Source organism: Aythya ferina (assembly GCF_964211825.1).
Source record: "Aythya ferina genome assembly, chromosome: 4".
Classification (NCBI taxonomy): Eukaryota; Metazoa; Chordata; class Aves; order Anseriformes; family Anatidae; genus Aythya; species Aythya ferina.
Genome location: NC_140300.1, coordinates 24,226,773 through 24,242,751, shown reverse-complemented (window position 1 = coordinate 24,242,751; position 15,979 = coordinate 24,226,773). Strand labels below are relative to the sequence as shown.

General features: G+C 40.2%; 1 protein-coding gene across 1 annotated transcript in view; it reads right to left on the bottom strand.

Moving 5' to 3' along the window:
* The window catches only part of UBE2K (ubiquitin conjugating enzyme E2 K), a 37,228-nt gene that overhangs the window by 20,192 nt on the left and 1,057 nt on the right, over nucleotides 1-15,979 (bottom strand). Inside the window, exon 2 of the mRNA XM_084518404.1 lies at nucleotides 1,737-1,830. Within this exon, the coding sequence (XP_084374530.1) occupies nucleotides 1,737-1,830 (94 nt within the window). The remainder of the gene's footprint in view (nucleotides 1-1,736; nucleotides 1,831-15,979) is intronic.

Sequence of the window (15,979 nt, the reverse complement as noted above, 5' to 3'; positions counted from 1 at the left end):
ACAAAAAAAACCTCTACAATTCAGATGTATCCTAGTCCTAGTACCCAATTAATTTTGCGATCTTAACATTTGTAAATAAGATTTGGTTTTTATAAGACCAATTCTGTTTTCAAAAGAACTGCTCCACAAAGCAGAAGGATTCACTTCCAAGTGGGTTTACCAGAAGGACCACGTATTTTAGGTCCACAGCATAATTCTCTTTTTAAATTGAAAGCACATGTTATAACCAGAAGAAATTATCTTCTTTCCAGACATCATTTTCTGTCAACTAAATCCTAGTGACTGATGAACTGAGGCTATGGAGATATGGGAGAAGGGAACCGTCATTACTTGCTTGACAGCAGAGAGGACTCAAGTTCTGGAGGGGAGCATCACTACATTAGATACTTCACTTTTCTACGCTCTCTTTCCAGACCCATTTCCTTTCTCCTCAGCTTTCAACACTTTCTACCCCGCCCAATATTCTCCAGCATCAACCTTTATTAGGTTGTTTCCTTGTCCTTTGCTCAGTCTTAGAAGCCAGAATTGTTGGGAGACCCTACTCTAAGCCTGGTGCCGCTGTGGATGCGATCCCAAGGGGAGTCCTTCTCAGTGAAGCTGTGACAAGCGGATTTTCATCAGCAACCACTGAGGCTTTTGAGTGGATGTACACCTATACTGACAACAATTTTCAGATCTTTTCCCCAATTGATTACAATTTATCATTCAGACTAGTGACAGACAGCCTGTGTCCGATCCCTAGGCAATATTCACATCTCAATCTTAGCTTCGAGACACAGAGCAACTAGAGTAACTGAAAACTTGGAAAACTGTTTTAATCTTCATCAAAACAATTTGTCTCCAACATTCAGTAAACAAAAATATCTCAAGGGAAGTTTAGCTAAAAATTCAAATTGCAGTAGGCGGGCATGGGAAATTTGGATAAAATACCATTTGAAAGTAAATTAATCTTTTAAAAGCCACCATCGTTTGTCATCAAGGAACTTTAACAAAGGGTGTCTCTGCCAGCTCAGTAGGTATTACACACAAACAGAACATTGGCAGTTACAAGCACTACTGGGTAAACTGCTATCTCAGAAGCTAAGAGCACATACCTGATCAGTTCAAGGTATTTTGTTTTTAAATATGTATTAAAATTACCTTTCTTTTTTTTTTAGACTGAAGAGATAGAGATGCATGACTACTGATACCAGCTTTTAACAAACTAGAAAGTCAGCAAGGTAATTTTTGAAGACAGCTGTAGATGAAGCTCTACAAGTCTCCCACTCCAGTATAAATTAAGTACTGGGACCCATGGATGCCTGAGATTAATCCCAGATTTAGCTTGCAATAGCATCTCTCTCTCAGACAGGATAACACAAAAGATTTTTGAATAACCACCACAGAAATGAATGTATAGTGACATTAGACCATGAAACTTAGTTTCTTTATGCTAAGACACCTAAAACTGTTAGACCTGTAAACAAAGTCAGCGTTGCACCGGTCATACTGCACAGTTTATACCTGTAAACTAACCTTTGATATCGGACAGTCTGTCCTGCTGTAGAACAGATGCATCTTCAGGCAACAGAGAAGTTAAACTTTAAGCTTGAAAAAATGTTTCAGTTCGTATTTAAAAAGCTAATCAGATTTTAAAACACATAGCTCTACATTTTAATGCTGTAAATTAATTTACAAACAAAGTATCTCACGACACATGAAGTCGCAATGACTGCATACACAAAAATATTACTTGCCTTCATATGGTGTGTCCGGAGGTCCTGCTATTTCTCCTCTTAATTCTGTAAAATTTTCATCTACAAGATCTACTTTAATCTGATTTTTGCTCGTCTTAAAAATAAACAGAGAAACAAAGAGTCGTAAGTAAGCATTTGACATACAGATTTCCCCCAAAATAAGATACTTCAAATTTAAGAATCATTTTTATTTTTTTTAATTCAGTAACCCAAAGTGGATGGCTACCTTTCAGTTGGAGTTTTCCTCCATTAAAAGACAGTTTGTGAAGCATTAGAAAATTCAGTATCGTTCGTACTATTGCTAAAATAAGCAAAACAACCCAGCAATATCTCCAGTTATTTTCATTGGTTACATTTTAAAAGGCATTGCAATCTGTCAAATTAGCTATGAATTCTAAATTATTCTAAAATTACATTGACTTAATCACATGTTGCTTTTTGTTTTCTCGTTTAGAGCTGTGAAATTAATAATAGACGTATCTGTCACTTTCACTGGGACACAGAAAGACTTCCCCAAACAGAGTGCTCACTATTTCTGAACAATATCATGAACTAAACAGAATATTGTAGCCTTGTTTAAGATCATATTTTCTTTAATAGTTAGAAGTAAGGTACTATTTTATTTATACACTTGAATTTCATTGTCACCTCCTCAGCATTTTCACACCCCACACCAACTTGCCTACAAAATAAAAACACTGGATTTTGATACTGAAAAGTAGTTTCTGGAAAACATATGTTTTTTCAGAAGTGTGTAGCCAGAGCTATACATTCCATTGAATTTGCCTTCCAAATCCAGAGAGCAGCATTAATGAAATTCATACAGATCCTACAGGCAGTAACATTTTTTTTGGACACTGTGAAGCAAAATTTCTTTTTAGAAAGAGACACTATGAAGTTCTTTTTATTTTTAGAGGTATGTTCTTGTAGGTTTGTTCTGTATAATCCCATATACCATGCTCACTGAATACATCAGGGATTTCCTGAATAGAACATTATTTTCTTCAAAGACTTTGTGCCATCTTCCCAGGCCCTTACAACATGAAGCTGATGGTTGCCATCAGCTGGTTCTTAGACATGATGCAAGCTGTTAAGGGTGCAGAATTCACCGAGGAACAGTCAGGAACAGTCATCCCTAACCTATTTCCTTTCCATAAACACGCTAGATACTCCTCCTACCAAAAAAGGTGTCTTTCAGACCACAGTTACTCACAATTATAAAAGATTATTTTGTTTAAATCAAACTAAGTAATAGTTTCACCACGTAAATGATACCAAATGCAAGTTCCAACAAGTTAATGCAGTGATGATTTGGGAGCTTTTTACATCTCTAGTGACACACATTTGCTTTGAAACTTGGGTGAAAATCCCTTAACCCACATGAAGGAGGAAGCACCTGCAATTGCATATTTGAGGACAAGCAAAAGCACACTTCAAAAAACAAGAGAGTCAGCCACAACACAAATTAAGAACACACCATGCACCTCCAAAACTTAACATCAGTACATAGCAACAGGAGTTTTACTTGTTTAAACATGTATCTTTTTTAAACTTTAAACTCAGCATCAGGTCTTGTGTCATCCCGCATGACCTTAGCTAGGACACCAGAGAAGGGAAGGATGCTATTAATAGATCCGATGAAATTATAGTCCTCACGTTTTTAAGTTTTCAGCTTGGCTCTCTTTTCTGCTACTGTTCACACAAGTTGCCTGACCAGAGTTCAACCAGAAGTTGTTTTTTTCTCAAGGACCCTTCCAAAGCTTTGTCTCCATAGTACTGTGCAGCAAAAGGGCAGACTGCCCCCAGAAAGCCAAGCACTGCCAGCCTCTGACCCCAAATCAATCGCAGGTAACCCATGCCTCTTGCAAGCTTTCCAAGTTTCCCCCCCCTTTATTTTTTAATCCCATCACTACTTTAATTAGCAGGTCACTGCACAACCTCACAACTGTTAAAAGCCTCCTCAACTACAGATTTAGGCAAAATTACAATCTATTAACACCCACCCATTCCTGTCAGAGCATTATTTTCCAATTTAAACAAGTTTCGTTACCTCTAATATTTACTCCTCTCTCATTATATTTATATCAATTTCCCTTCTCAGCCTTCATTTTGCTGTAAGCAAGCTGAAATTAATTTCTCCACAATTGTTTTCTTTCAATTCCTCCGTTTTACGTCCCCTACCACCCAGCTAGCCCTGTGCAGAGGAATTCCGTGGAGTTTCAGAATCGGTGCTGTGCACACTTTGTTGCTCTCCCTGCAGACACATCACGGCCAGTACACCTGAAAGCCCATTTGCCTTCTTCCATGGCACAAGGCTCAGATCAAGCATGAGAGTCCCAGTTACCTCCTCTTCAGCACCTGCACTGTGCCACCGGAGGTGCTGTCCCTACTTCCCAGGAAAGGGCATTGGTTTAGATAACCACTACGGTTAGTTAACGGGTCACTAAAGCTACCTGCTCAGGTCCTGCAATCACTCTAACATCCGCTGGTTTCTCCGGGCTGTCAACTGCTAAGGTGCTGTCAGCTGCTCCAAATTTACAGCAGGACTTCTTGTTCTTTGCAAGTAAACCCACAATTATGCATCTTGAGGACTGAAGCAAGAGCAAAAGGGGTGAAAACGTCAATGACACAATCTACAGTCAACCCATGCTACTACTTAATTTTCTACTTAATATTTTCACTTTTCTTCAGTGTTTTCTGTAAGACCTTGCACACTGACATAGCAGCTTGGCTACCTTCATCTTCCATCCCAACTAGCACACAGCAGCCCCTCTTGATCGAGGTAGAGAAGAGCAACCCATCTCTAACCCTGTGATCCATTCTTCCCAGCCGGCGAGCCCAGCCCCTCCTGCAAGATGTTGAGCTTACTGTGATAGCTGTGGCCGCTCCCTGGTGCACAGCCTTGAAGCACAGCGGGCTGCATTACACTGTCACAGCATACAGAGTAATAATATAGCTCGGGGATCGTGCTTAGGTTCTGCCTTGCCCCCCATATAACCCATGTTTCTTCAGCTATGTAAACAGAAACGCAATTCCCTGCTATTCCAGCAGACTTTTCAAGGTGCAACTCAGCTTGACCTTGCCACTTCTTGCTGTTTTCTACACCCCTCGAGTAATAACTAATATTTAACTGTTCTGAAGTGATTATTCAGCCAATTAAATGGGGAGTGTTTTCCTACAATATTTCCCCTTAATGAGGATCACGTTGGATAAAATTACTTCATTTTCGCAGCTCTAACTGAATAAATCCTCAGCCTCCAGCACCATCATCAGAGCTGTCTCTAGAAAGCTACCAAGAGCAGCATTCTGTCCAGTGCTCCAAAAACCTGCCTCTGATACCACCACAACCACCTTAGTGGCACAATTTATGAGCCAGCTTATGAGTTTATGAGTCAACACAATGCGAGCTGACTGTCCAGAAGCAGTTCTCCCACCAAGACCTTATTGCTCTTCCAAAATAGCACCACCTCCTGTTGATTCAGTACCAATTTGGTGACTAAATCACTGGGCTAACAATTCCTCAAATATCTGAGCCATGCCATCACTAGTACCATTAATTTCTGTAGTCCAAAGAAGTTAAGTTCTGTAATAACACAGTTCCCACGAGTATTTCTTGCCAAGATGAAAATGCTCCATCCACACCAAAGTTTCTAGGTGCGTACAAGCCCAGTGCTGTACCAGCAGAACTTCCCACCATCTCATTTGAAAATGATTTTGATCAAGACCGGCAATAAATAAGGAGTGTTGAAGCAACATATGCAATGCACAGTGCCATTTCCTCTTTTTTTTTTTTTTTCCCTTTATATTTTAGTCAGATTAGGCATTGCCTCTTTTTTCCCCCTCCTCCTTTAAACACTTCCCCTGCTTCACACCAGTGCTGGAGTTGAGAAGCTTCTCTTCTCAGACCACCCCACCTGCTGAGACTCTCTGCATTGCTATAGTCACGTTTACCCCATTTTATCCTGCCTGCGTGGCAATTAAACCCAAGGATAAAGTGAGGGAGAACAGTCGGGGAAGATTCATGTAAACTTTTAACCATCACAAAAGCATTCTCTAAAAGGAAACTCAAAGGAATCAATCACTCCTGAGGAGTCATTCTGCGAACATCTCCCAAAGACTGGGCATTAAATCACACTTATCATAGCAGCTATCGATTTCTAACACTTTGACATGTCTTTGCCTGCCTGCTCTTAAAAAAAATGCAGAAGATTACGCTGTAGAGTCTTATTATCTGAATACCTTCCTTGTGTAGGACACACAAGCCATTCCAGCAGAAACCTTGGAGTAAATTCTGCCACGGGAGGACTTCTCAGTACTGTCTTCCCTAATCTATTAAACTGCTTTTGAAGAGCAGCTCTGTACCTTCTAACATCCCTCTCCGCAGAAAAGGGCCCTATTCTTTGTGTTCACCATGATCTACAAGCATTAACAAGGAGTCCCTCAGAGGGCTCTGTTTGCTTTCTGCGCTTAATCCGTCCTTTCTCCTGAGCCTTCCATGCCACCTCCTCTCTTCTCCAATCTGCCTTTTTTTCCACTCTTTATGTGTATGTTATTCATAGCCAACTATCCTCTTTATTAGTCAAACACTTCCACTCAGAAACCTAAAAGATTCCTTAAAAGATTAAAAGCAAAAAAAGGAGCCAAGACAAAACGATAACATATCAACAACCCAGGAACACGTTAATGCAAGATGATAAAACTGCACTGTTGTTCTCAACATTTCTTTCCCACATAAAATATTAGTTAACACACCACAAAAACAAGCAAACAACCCCCCCAAATATCTCCATGTCAGTCACAGCTACAAAACACAAACTTAATAACGGCAGATGATGGCATACAGCTAAGAAATTCTGCATGTGGTTATAGAACCAACCAGCTCTACTTACTCTCAGCATGACACTACTTTAACATTAGGCCTTTGATTCCTGCATAAGAAGTTTGCTCCATACAAATATAACAATTCAAATTCTCCACTAGGCATCATTATTAACAGTAATAACTTCAGAAATGAAAACAAGTTCATTCTTACCCTGTTATCCACAAGTTTACAAGGCATTGGTAAAGTATTCAAATTAATTCTGTCAGAGTTGCCAAGTTACTTCCTTCCACTTTTTTTAAACAATAGCATTAGCTCTCTCAACTTCCAGCCCAGTGATTCATCTGAGACTCTCTTCTTCCATATGCCCGATCTTTTGAATTGAAAAGTCAAATGCTCACCCCTAAGAAGTGAAAACTCAAAGGCTCACCTCCTAGGCTGCTAAGAAGACAAGTCAACTCACCAGCCTCCCTTTTCACCTCCCTGGCTTTCCTTCTTTGCAAGCCAAGGCTTCATCTTCTCTACCCTTTGCTCTCCCAGAGCAGCTCAGGGTAAGCACATCACATCCAGTTAGCTCACCCTTAGGCAAGAAATGGGAAAATAGCAGAAAGGCAGAACGCATCACTTTATTAGAAAGCAAACCAAAGTGCGAGGCACTACGCTGCAGCAAAATGGCAAATCCTACTTCAGAAACGTTGAGCTTCATCCAGAAACTCTCCTAGAGAATCCTACAGAATCCTTCACATTTCACATTCTATTCCACTTCACTGTGTTTTCTTGTTATGCATGTTTTAGAAAAATTAAGTCTAGTTTTGTATACTAATAGCAAAGAATTTTGTCTATTCATCAATATACTAATATGTAACTCATATACAAATACCTCTAAGGAGATCCAAATATGAATACTGGGGAATATTTCTGTACTGGCAATAGACTCATACGAAAGTTTTCATATTTATCACAGCTTTAAGTTAAATGCATCTCTAAAATTTTTCTTTAGAGAAGTGTTTTAACAAGACACTAAACCTGTATCAGCTTTAAAATTGTGTTATTACCTGCATTTACATACAAGAACAGTACTTGGGGGATTTTTTTTTCTGTAAGAACAGAAAACATCAGTATTAAACATCCTCATTTTGCATGAGCTAGATCTAGCATAACACCAAGTTTTACTAAAACTTTAAGGTATCTAAATGCCATTCTTGCTAATGTTCAGCTGTTCAAACATCACCCTACCAAAATCAGGGTAGCACCAACCAGCTGCCAAGGTCCTGCTGGAAACAGCAGAAAGAAGGGGGTAAGATTTTGTGCAGGCGTTCATCCAACGGCACAGCAGCCACCTGGGTTACAGCTATCTCATGAAGAAGGTTCCTTCTTTTTAACTCAACTCTTACTTCATTCAGCATGAACTGCAACTAGGAGGAGCGTGAAAGCAGGAAGAGGAGACCGGGCTGCAAGAGGAACGTGACACCGCTTCTTGGCACTGCCATAGGACAGCTTAAAAGAATTCTGAAACTTCAGCTCTAGTGTCTGTCTAAACTATTTCTGACAAAATAGCTGTGTCAGTCACGGGCACGCAGAGGTGTAAGTGACACAGCTGTGCCAGCACAAGCTCTGGGAGCAGTTACACAATCATCACTTGTCTCACTCCTGGGGATGGCACAGCTTCACCAGTCTAACCACACCACGCAAGCTGTGCACACAGCAGCATACTTGCACTCTTGTACTGGTGTAGGACCCTCACACAGACGTAGGCTGTGTCTATGTTTAACTACGCGTGATATTTACAGTACCTACAAGCATTAATCACGGCAGGAGCTGCAGCAGTGGAACCTGAACCTAACGTGAGTGGCCCTGAGATACTGAGCACCAGTTAGGGACCCCTGCTCTGGATAATGCTGTCCAGGAAAGCCTGAATGAACAGGCAATTCTGCGGGAATGCAAGATGCACGTCCTTCATTTTTCACGCATAGTTCTGTTTTTGATGCAAAACAACTGAAAAACCCTACAGTTAAGAGGATGCTTTAATAAACAGTTTGAATCATACTCTGAATTAGTCACTGTATAAACACAAAACCATTTGAGGCAGATTCTGCAGTCGGTTCTGTAAGTCTGCCCTGCTTAGGTTGCTAGTAATTCTACATACAAAGGAATCACAGGATTCAGCTCATTTTAAATCGATTATGCTAATGCACTCAGTCCCAGAGCTTGAAGACGTGGAAATAGCTCTGAACAGTTTTTCCATGCTAGCTTCCCATATGGACACCCTTATTCCAAAGTGAAAGGGCTTACTCAAATGCCACGAAGGCTCAGAGTTTCCAGAAAGGGAGCAAATAAAACACAGCTACTGTGATTTCCACTTGTATGCGCTACTTTATTTCCTAATAGCCTCTACTACTGAAGTTTTTGCTACATTGGGATGTGTTTAAAAGTACTTTCTCACAGTTTATTTCTAGCTAAAAATAATACATTTGTGTCTCTCGTTCTGGGTCTTGATTTGACTTGAACTAAAACGCTTACATAACTGAAATCTATTTCTTTGTTTTCTCCCCATAAATCATTGTACAAATCCACTTCTGAAGGCATGTTACCTTAAACCTCAATTTTCCAAAGCAACTAGAATTACACAATCATTAGTCATTTTTTTTTCTAATGAACTTTTGGTTTTACTGGCTAGTAATGAAGACAGATGATGAAATAAATAAAAATGTTTCCTATGTGTCTCATGACAACAGACAGAAGTAGACAGGATGTCACCCTTCCAACAGAAGAGTGACGTACAGTGTGAGCTCAGCTGTTTCAGCATAGTCAAACTGGAGTTAAGCAGTGTGACTGACTGAGTTTTCTGGTGTCAGAAGCAGAAGGACTGAATGAAGCTTCTTCTATAGCCAGGGATATTCATATCTCTCTCCTGTGTGGACACTGATGACCAGACAAACAATCCACAGGCTTAATACAATTCTGTTAAAACACAGTAACAGACACAGACCTAGCCCTCAAACAAGGTTACTTTTGCTGCTCACAGAGGTACTTTGTTTATTATGTGGATAACCACTTTCTGAAATACTTCTGGCAAGCAGATTGAGGTGCTCCCAACTCAAACATTACAACTATTAACACTCATAGTCCTTCATATGATATGGGTATCATATGAATATCATATGGATAGCATATGGAGGGGAAAAGCTTGTTAGGTTAGTAGCACAAAGGTGGACTACGTCCCTGAAGTGCCCAGAGAATACAATTTCTCAAAATTCACAAAGTCTTTGCGATAAAAGAACTAAATTGCTTATTTTCTTCATCTAAAATGCAAAGTTTTACCTAGTTTGTCAGATACAGAAAGCCTGTGTGTTAAAGCTTAACCAGAAGCATTTTCTCAATTTGATACCATTGATAGTGTAATTCATTTTTACCAGTGTAAAAATGAAGCAGTGACAACAATCCTTGTTAGATCATGAAAACAAGCTAGAAGCCACTTAACAGGTAAGTAACTTAAGAACTACACTAAGCACTGCACTAATTTAACAAGCTTAATGCAACTGATAGACCATTAGACACAGCTCAAGATTGGACTTAACCAGTACTTTCTTGCACAGTCTCGTAATTATACAAGTTACTATGATAAAATATTAAGTTTCTTTAAGTTTCAGACTGAGTAAAGTGAACTAACCTTCAAACTCGTACACTTCTTTCCTATTAAAGCCAAACGCCTGAAAACAAGCACAGAAGAATGAATGGGAGACTGGGAAGGTTAAAGGGTGGGCTGGTTTCTGTTGTCCTTAGGTCCACATAGAGCTGTGCTCAGAAGGTACCTACTGGCAGCTGCAGCCTAGCCCCTAATCCTGAACTGCCTAACCCAGTCCCGTAACCAATGACCGCTGTCTTTCCTCAGGTTTTTAAGAGATCACAGGAGGCAACCAAATGAGCCCAACTTCAATGGAGACCAAGTTTTTCCTGCTCTCCATTAACTCCCAGTATCTCTGGGGTTCTGCCAACCAATACAGACCATTCACTAGAAACCTGGGCTCAGCTGGATACATATTAACAAGAAAAATGCCATTAACTGAAGGCAGGAAGGAGCAGTAGATCTCGCCTTCCCTGCACAAATACTCCCATTACCAATGCTTGGCCAACTCACAGGTCTGGTCAAACCATCACTAGTATGCATTAAGTATTCTGAATCATAAATTTACATAGTGTGTTTCATAATGCTGGCGTTTATTAGCAGCTACATCATACTTTAAAAGCACAGTTGTATGACAAGTATAAAAATATAAGTAAATTCAGAAAGATCACCTTAGAAGGGAGACTAGTAAGCACTTTTCTTAAAACGCCCTAGTCAATGCATTTTGTTTTGAGCAAAATGCTCCTTAGCTAACAAGAAAAAGTGACTTATGGACCGGCTCCTTCAAAGGCAGAGGTGCACGGATCTGTCCTGAGTTACTTCGTCTAAAGGACGTGGTTTACTGAGAGGATTTAATAGGTCAGTCTGATGGTTGGACTTGAAGGTCTTTTCCAAACTAGATGATTCTATGATTTCCTAGTACAAGCTGGAAGACATAACCAAACACACCACCGTGGATTAAGAAAACCAAAGGTGCACAGTAAAGGCATTTCAGTATCCTTTTAGGTGACCTCTGATTATAAGAAACAGCTCTAAACCTTGTCTTGCCTATAATCACAGGCAGAGCTTGAAATACAGAGTAGACAGTTCCTTCCAGCAATGTACAAAGGACACCACTAACAGCTATTTTAAAGTTAAGATCCTCACATTTCAGAGAAACACAGCTTAAAGAAGCGGTAAGACTCACATCCCTTCCGCCTTCATGATTCCAACCCAGGACTCATTCGACCTAAGAACTATGACAGTTTTGCATCCACCAGAAAAGAAAACAAAAAACTGCTTCTAATTTAAAGACAAAGAAGATTCATTATTGCCTTACAATAGTGGAAACTTCTGTAGACAATAACTCTACTTAAAAGTTCTTCAGTTTGTTTCCAGGGAAAACGTTTTGCCAGGTGTGGTGACACAGTTGTAGCCTCTGTGTTACTTTCTTCCACAAATAGGAAAAAAAACACCAATAATTAAGTAAGACTATATATATTACAGTACAGACATAGAATCACGTGGAAGAGGTATTTGGAGGGTATCTAGTCCCACAACTCCTGCTCAAAGTGGGTCCAACATGAGCAGCACAAGATAGAGAGTACGACTAATGGAGTTCTGAGTATCTCCAAGGGCAGAGATCTCACAGCCTCTCTGACCAGTCTGGTTCAATGTCTGACTACTGTCATGGTACTGTCACTCTGGTAAATCCATGTCTTTCCTATACAGAAAAACACAAAATTGTACCCAACACTCCAGGAATGGTTTCACAAGTGCAGGATACAAGTGAAGAACCACGTCCCGCAACCCTCTCACTACTCTTGCTAATGCAACCCAGTATGCAGTTGGCCTTCTTTGCCATAAGGCCACAGCTGAAATGCCTTCAACTTGATGTCCACTAGGTTGCAGAGGTCTTTTTCTGCTAACCTGCTTTGCCTCAGCAGTCCCCAGCCTGCACCTACTGATGCATGGTGCCATCTCCTCCCAGATGCAGGACATGGTACTCAACTGTTCGACTCCACGAGGTTCAGCTCATGGGTTCCTCTGCACAGCAGACTGTGCTCCAGCATGTTGATGCCTCCCTCCTGCCCTATCTGGTATCACACACAAGTTTCCTGAGATGCTGAACAGACACTGGTACCAAGACAATGATTTTGGTTTAAAAGTTCTCATTTTTAAGCATTTTTTAAATTAACCAGGCCCGCTCTAGCTCTACTCAGACAGGCCAGCTGCGTTCACTAAGCCTGGACTGCCCTCCACAGACCATTCTTATCAATCAAAGCTTAGACACATAGATGAGCAGAAAATTGACACTGTTTAAACACTGCTGATTTAAAGCCATAACAGAAGGCATTTCATTCCTTTGTATCTGCTTTGGTTCTACGTAACAAATGGGAAAAAATCCACTTTCCAGCGGGTCTTTCTAACGACACCAAAGCACAATAACTAGTAAAAACCTCCATTTTAGTGAAGTCACTTTCTAGCACACAAAACTGCTTATATAGGAACAAAGTAATGAAGTTTTTTCAAGCCCCAGTTCATGGCTTTTCCAAATAGCAAGAAAGTTGCACCAAACTTTAACTAACTAAATTTTTTGCCACCAAGCTGCTGTTTCCACTTGAAAGCTATTTTGGATTCCAGTTACAAATTTTAAAAATTTGTAACTAAAATTTTAATTTTTTTATTTCAAAATTTTAATTGCTCCTTCACCTATCTGCTGGTGCAGATATTCATGTTCTGTAACTGCTGTTGAGTTTAATTTATTCTCAGCTCTATCTGGGTTTACCTCCCACACAGATAAGCTCCTGCATTCTGATACACACGAGAGAAACATTTTGTGGTGGAGACATCAACAACTCTCTCCTTGCTAGGAGGAGGCTGTGTTTACCAGCGTGCTACCTTCAGTACCAGAGTAGTGGTTTCATTACCTAGACTATCCTTTGACTTACAGAGGACCAGAAAACTTACATTTCTACACAAAAAAACAATGAAGGGTTCAAACTTCTTTAGCATAATACCATTCCTTTCAAGCAATACACGTGATGCTTATTAAAATATGAAAAAAATTCACATTAACGTGCCCGATGAACTACTACCACTTCTCAGCGTCAGTCTTTAAATGACCACAAGGTTTTTTTCAGTGTTTCTAGTAATTAAGTGCCAGGTTCTTCCTCTCCTAAGGCAGCTGCTTATAAACAGAAAGAAGGTAAGAATTTGGCTACCCACTGCAGCATTCCAGGAACTTTATTCTGAAATAAGACTAACCTCCACCAAAGCCATCGTCCACTTATCAAAAAGGAAGATGAAAAAACTGGGCTACTACTCTCCCTCTAGCAATTTTTGGTTTCTCCATCATGCTGCAGCATCAGACTTTTGTGTTTTGCTACTTTAGAGTTTCGTTTAGCCTAAGCCATGAAGCCAACAAGATAACAAACTAATGAAATGTCAGAACAAGAAAAGAGAAAGTTGAGCAACTGATGCCTTGCCTAGACTAGGATTTGAAGTGTTGTGTGAATTAACTGCTTACTCATGTTAAGTTTTAATACAAGCATAGTCCAGTAACTTACCGCATTTAACTTGTCAAGTTACTACCTAGACTAACAGCTTCATCTTTGTTAAAGATTCACCACCTCACCTACCTTAGGATTTTAAAACTTTTTCCTACACACACAAGTGTATGGAGCACTCCTGACAAAGAAATTGTTAGCTTTACCTACTTAATTCAAATATTTGAAAAGATGCAAAGCTACAAGGATCTCTGCTAAATGCACAATATCCCATTCCTTAACTTAATGTCTGAGAGCTTATAATAAAGTTAGAAAAAAAATAATGCAAGCAGAGAAAAATGCTTCTGCTGCTCTAGTGTGTAAAGATGTTAAATGCTGCCACCCCTCCCCAAAATATCCTCTCTTACCTGTAAGCCAGAGACTAAGCCATGTCTAAAAGTTGTTTTAATGACTTCCCAGAAACACCATTTATATTAGAAAAAGAGAGCAACAAGTATATTTATTCATATAAAACAGTACACCTTATCTATAGCAAGGATAAACACACTTTTCAGAACTCTTTCTGCACTGATATTTAGAAGTGAAATTTGGTGCTTCCAATACACACTACAATTGCAGAAGAGATTCATTACCATCCAGCTTCTCCTTTTTAAACATTTCTGGTTCTACCACCCTATTTCAGTCCCCAGATGAGGGCTGGAAGACAGAGCAGACTCCCTCTGTATTCTTTCCAAGTGTGCCCACCCACTTCCCCCAGGCATTTGTGCTCTTAAAGCATCTGCAAGAAACAGAGGGGCTGCTCTTCATGTTCAGGTGTAGCTCAAAGCATCAAATCAAGAATAATTTGAGAGCAGATAATGTGAGCCACTTTGCCTTCACAGAGAGACTTAAACTTCTAAATAACAAATTTAGCATCACCATTGGTGATTATTATTATTTTTTTTTTTTAAAGGAGCAAGATTTAAGGCTCCTCTTGGCACACAAATTATGCAGAAGAAAACATCTGTTTTCCTCTTTGATTTGTACACTTAGTTATACCTCCCTATTCATCATCTCATTCCACGTACTTTCATGCTTAGTGGTACTACTGACATCACAGTTTGATCGCCTTTGAACATTCGCAACAGAATTTGGTTGTCTAAGCATTTATGAATGCCCAAGTTCCATGTTCAAGATGCAGGTAGTATATCCTGTAAGCAGCAGTTCTATACGCTTCTATGCCAATATAACACTCATATATGGCTTGCTAATATCAAACTCTTGTGTTATAACTTTAAAATTTCATAATATATTTCATAATTATTATTTGTGGGAAGTTTTGCTCAGTTTAAATAATACTATGAAATGGTCTTTATTTCCAGCCTTCTATGCTGAGCTCTTCACTGCATAGACTAAAACAGGAACAGAGAAAAAATGTTCCTGGACCAACCTCTAGAGTAAGAAAATTTGGCATGGATTCCCCTTCCCCCACACCCTGAACTGGAGAACATGATTTTTGTTTGTTTTCCCTGCATCAAGCAAGGGGAAGGTGTCTTGAAGCTGTTATACAGCATTATCGAATCGAGTCTTCTTTGTTCCCACAGGATCAGCTGTTATATGGTGTACCAGGTCTAGTCTTTGTAGCTTTGGTATGAAGATACCCACCTAGAAATTTCTCTTAGCTTACAGGCAATTCTGTAGTCACTGTGCAGGAACTTGGTGACAGCAGCCTGGGCTCTAAAGGCAGCTGTAAAACAAGGCCCTTACGTTTTTCTAGGGGCTAGTTCAAGCTGCATAGCAACAATACTGTTCGCACACTAAATTTTAAAGCACATCACCTACTGCTACCCTGAACACATTTTCATTAAAACATCACCATCTTCAAAAAAATACCCTCTCGGCTTGTCCTCTGTGAATGCGTCCAGATTTCTAAAGCACCAGTGGTAGGAGTTCCAGGCTCACATTAGCATTTCACAAGCATCTAACCTGCAACATCATCCCAAGTAGGACGACAATGACGACACAACTATTAAATCCTATCTGGCTGACGTTCGCCAACTCAGCCCCAGACACAGCAGAAGCTGCACTGATGCAACACTGCAAAAAAGCCGCCGTGTAGGGCCCCGAACAGCTCCAAAACTTCTCTGATGCCCCCTGAAAGCGGCCAGCTTGCCTTACCGACCACCACACGCCCCTCAGGCGCACACCATTCCAGAAACACTCTGCTGAGCGAGCCAGGAGGGCTAGGCAGCGAGACAGAAAGGCGCGTGAGGCTTAAAAATCCATCCACCTGAAGGCGAGAACCTACACGGGGGGGAAACGCAAGCTCTGC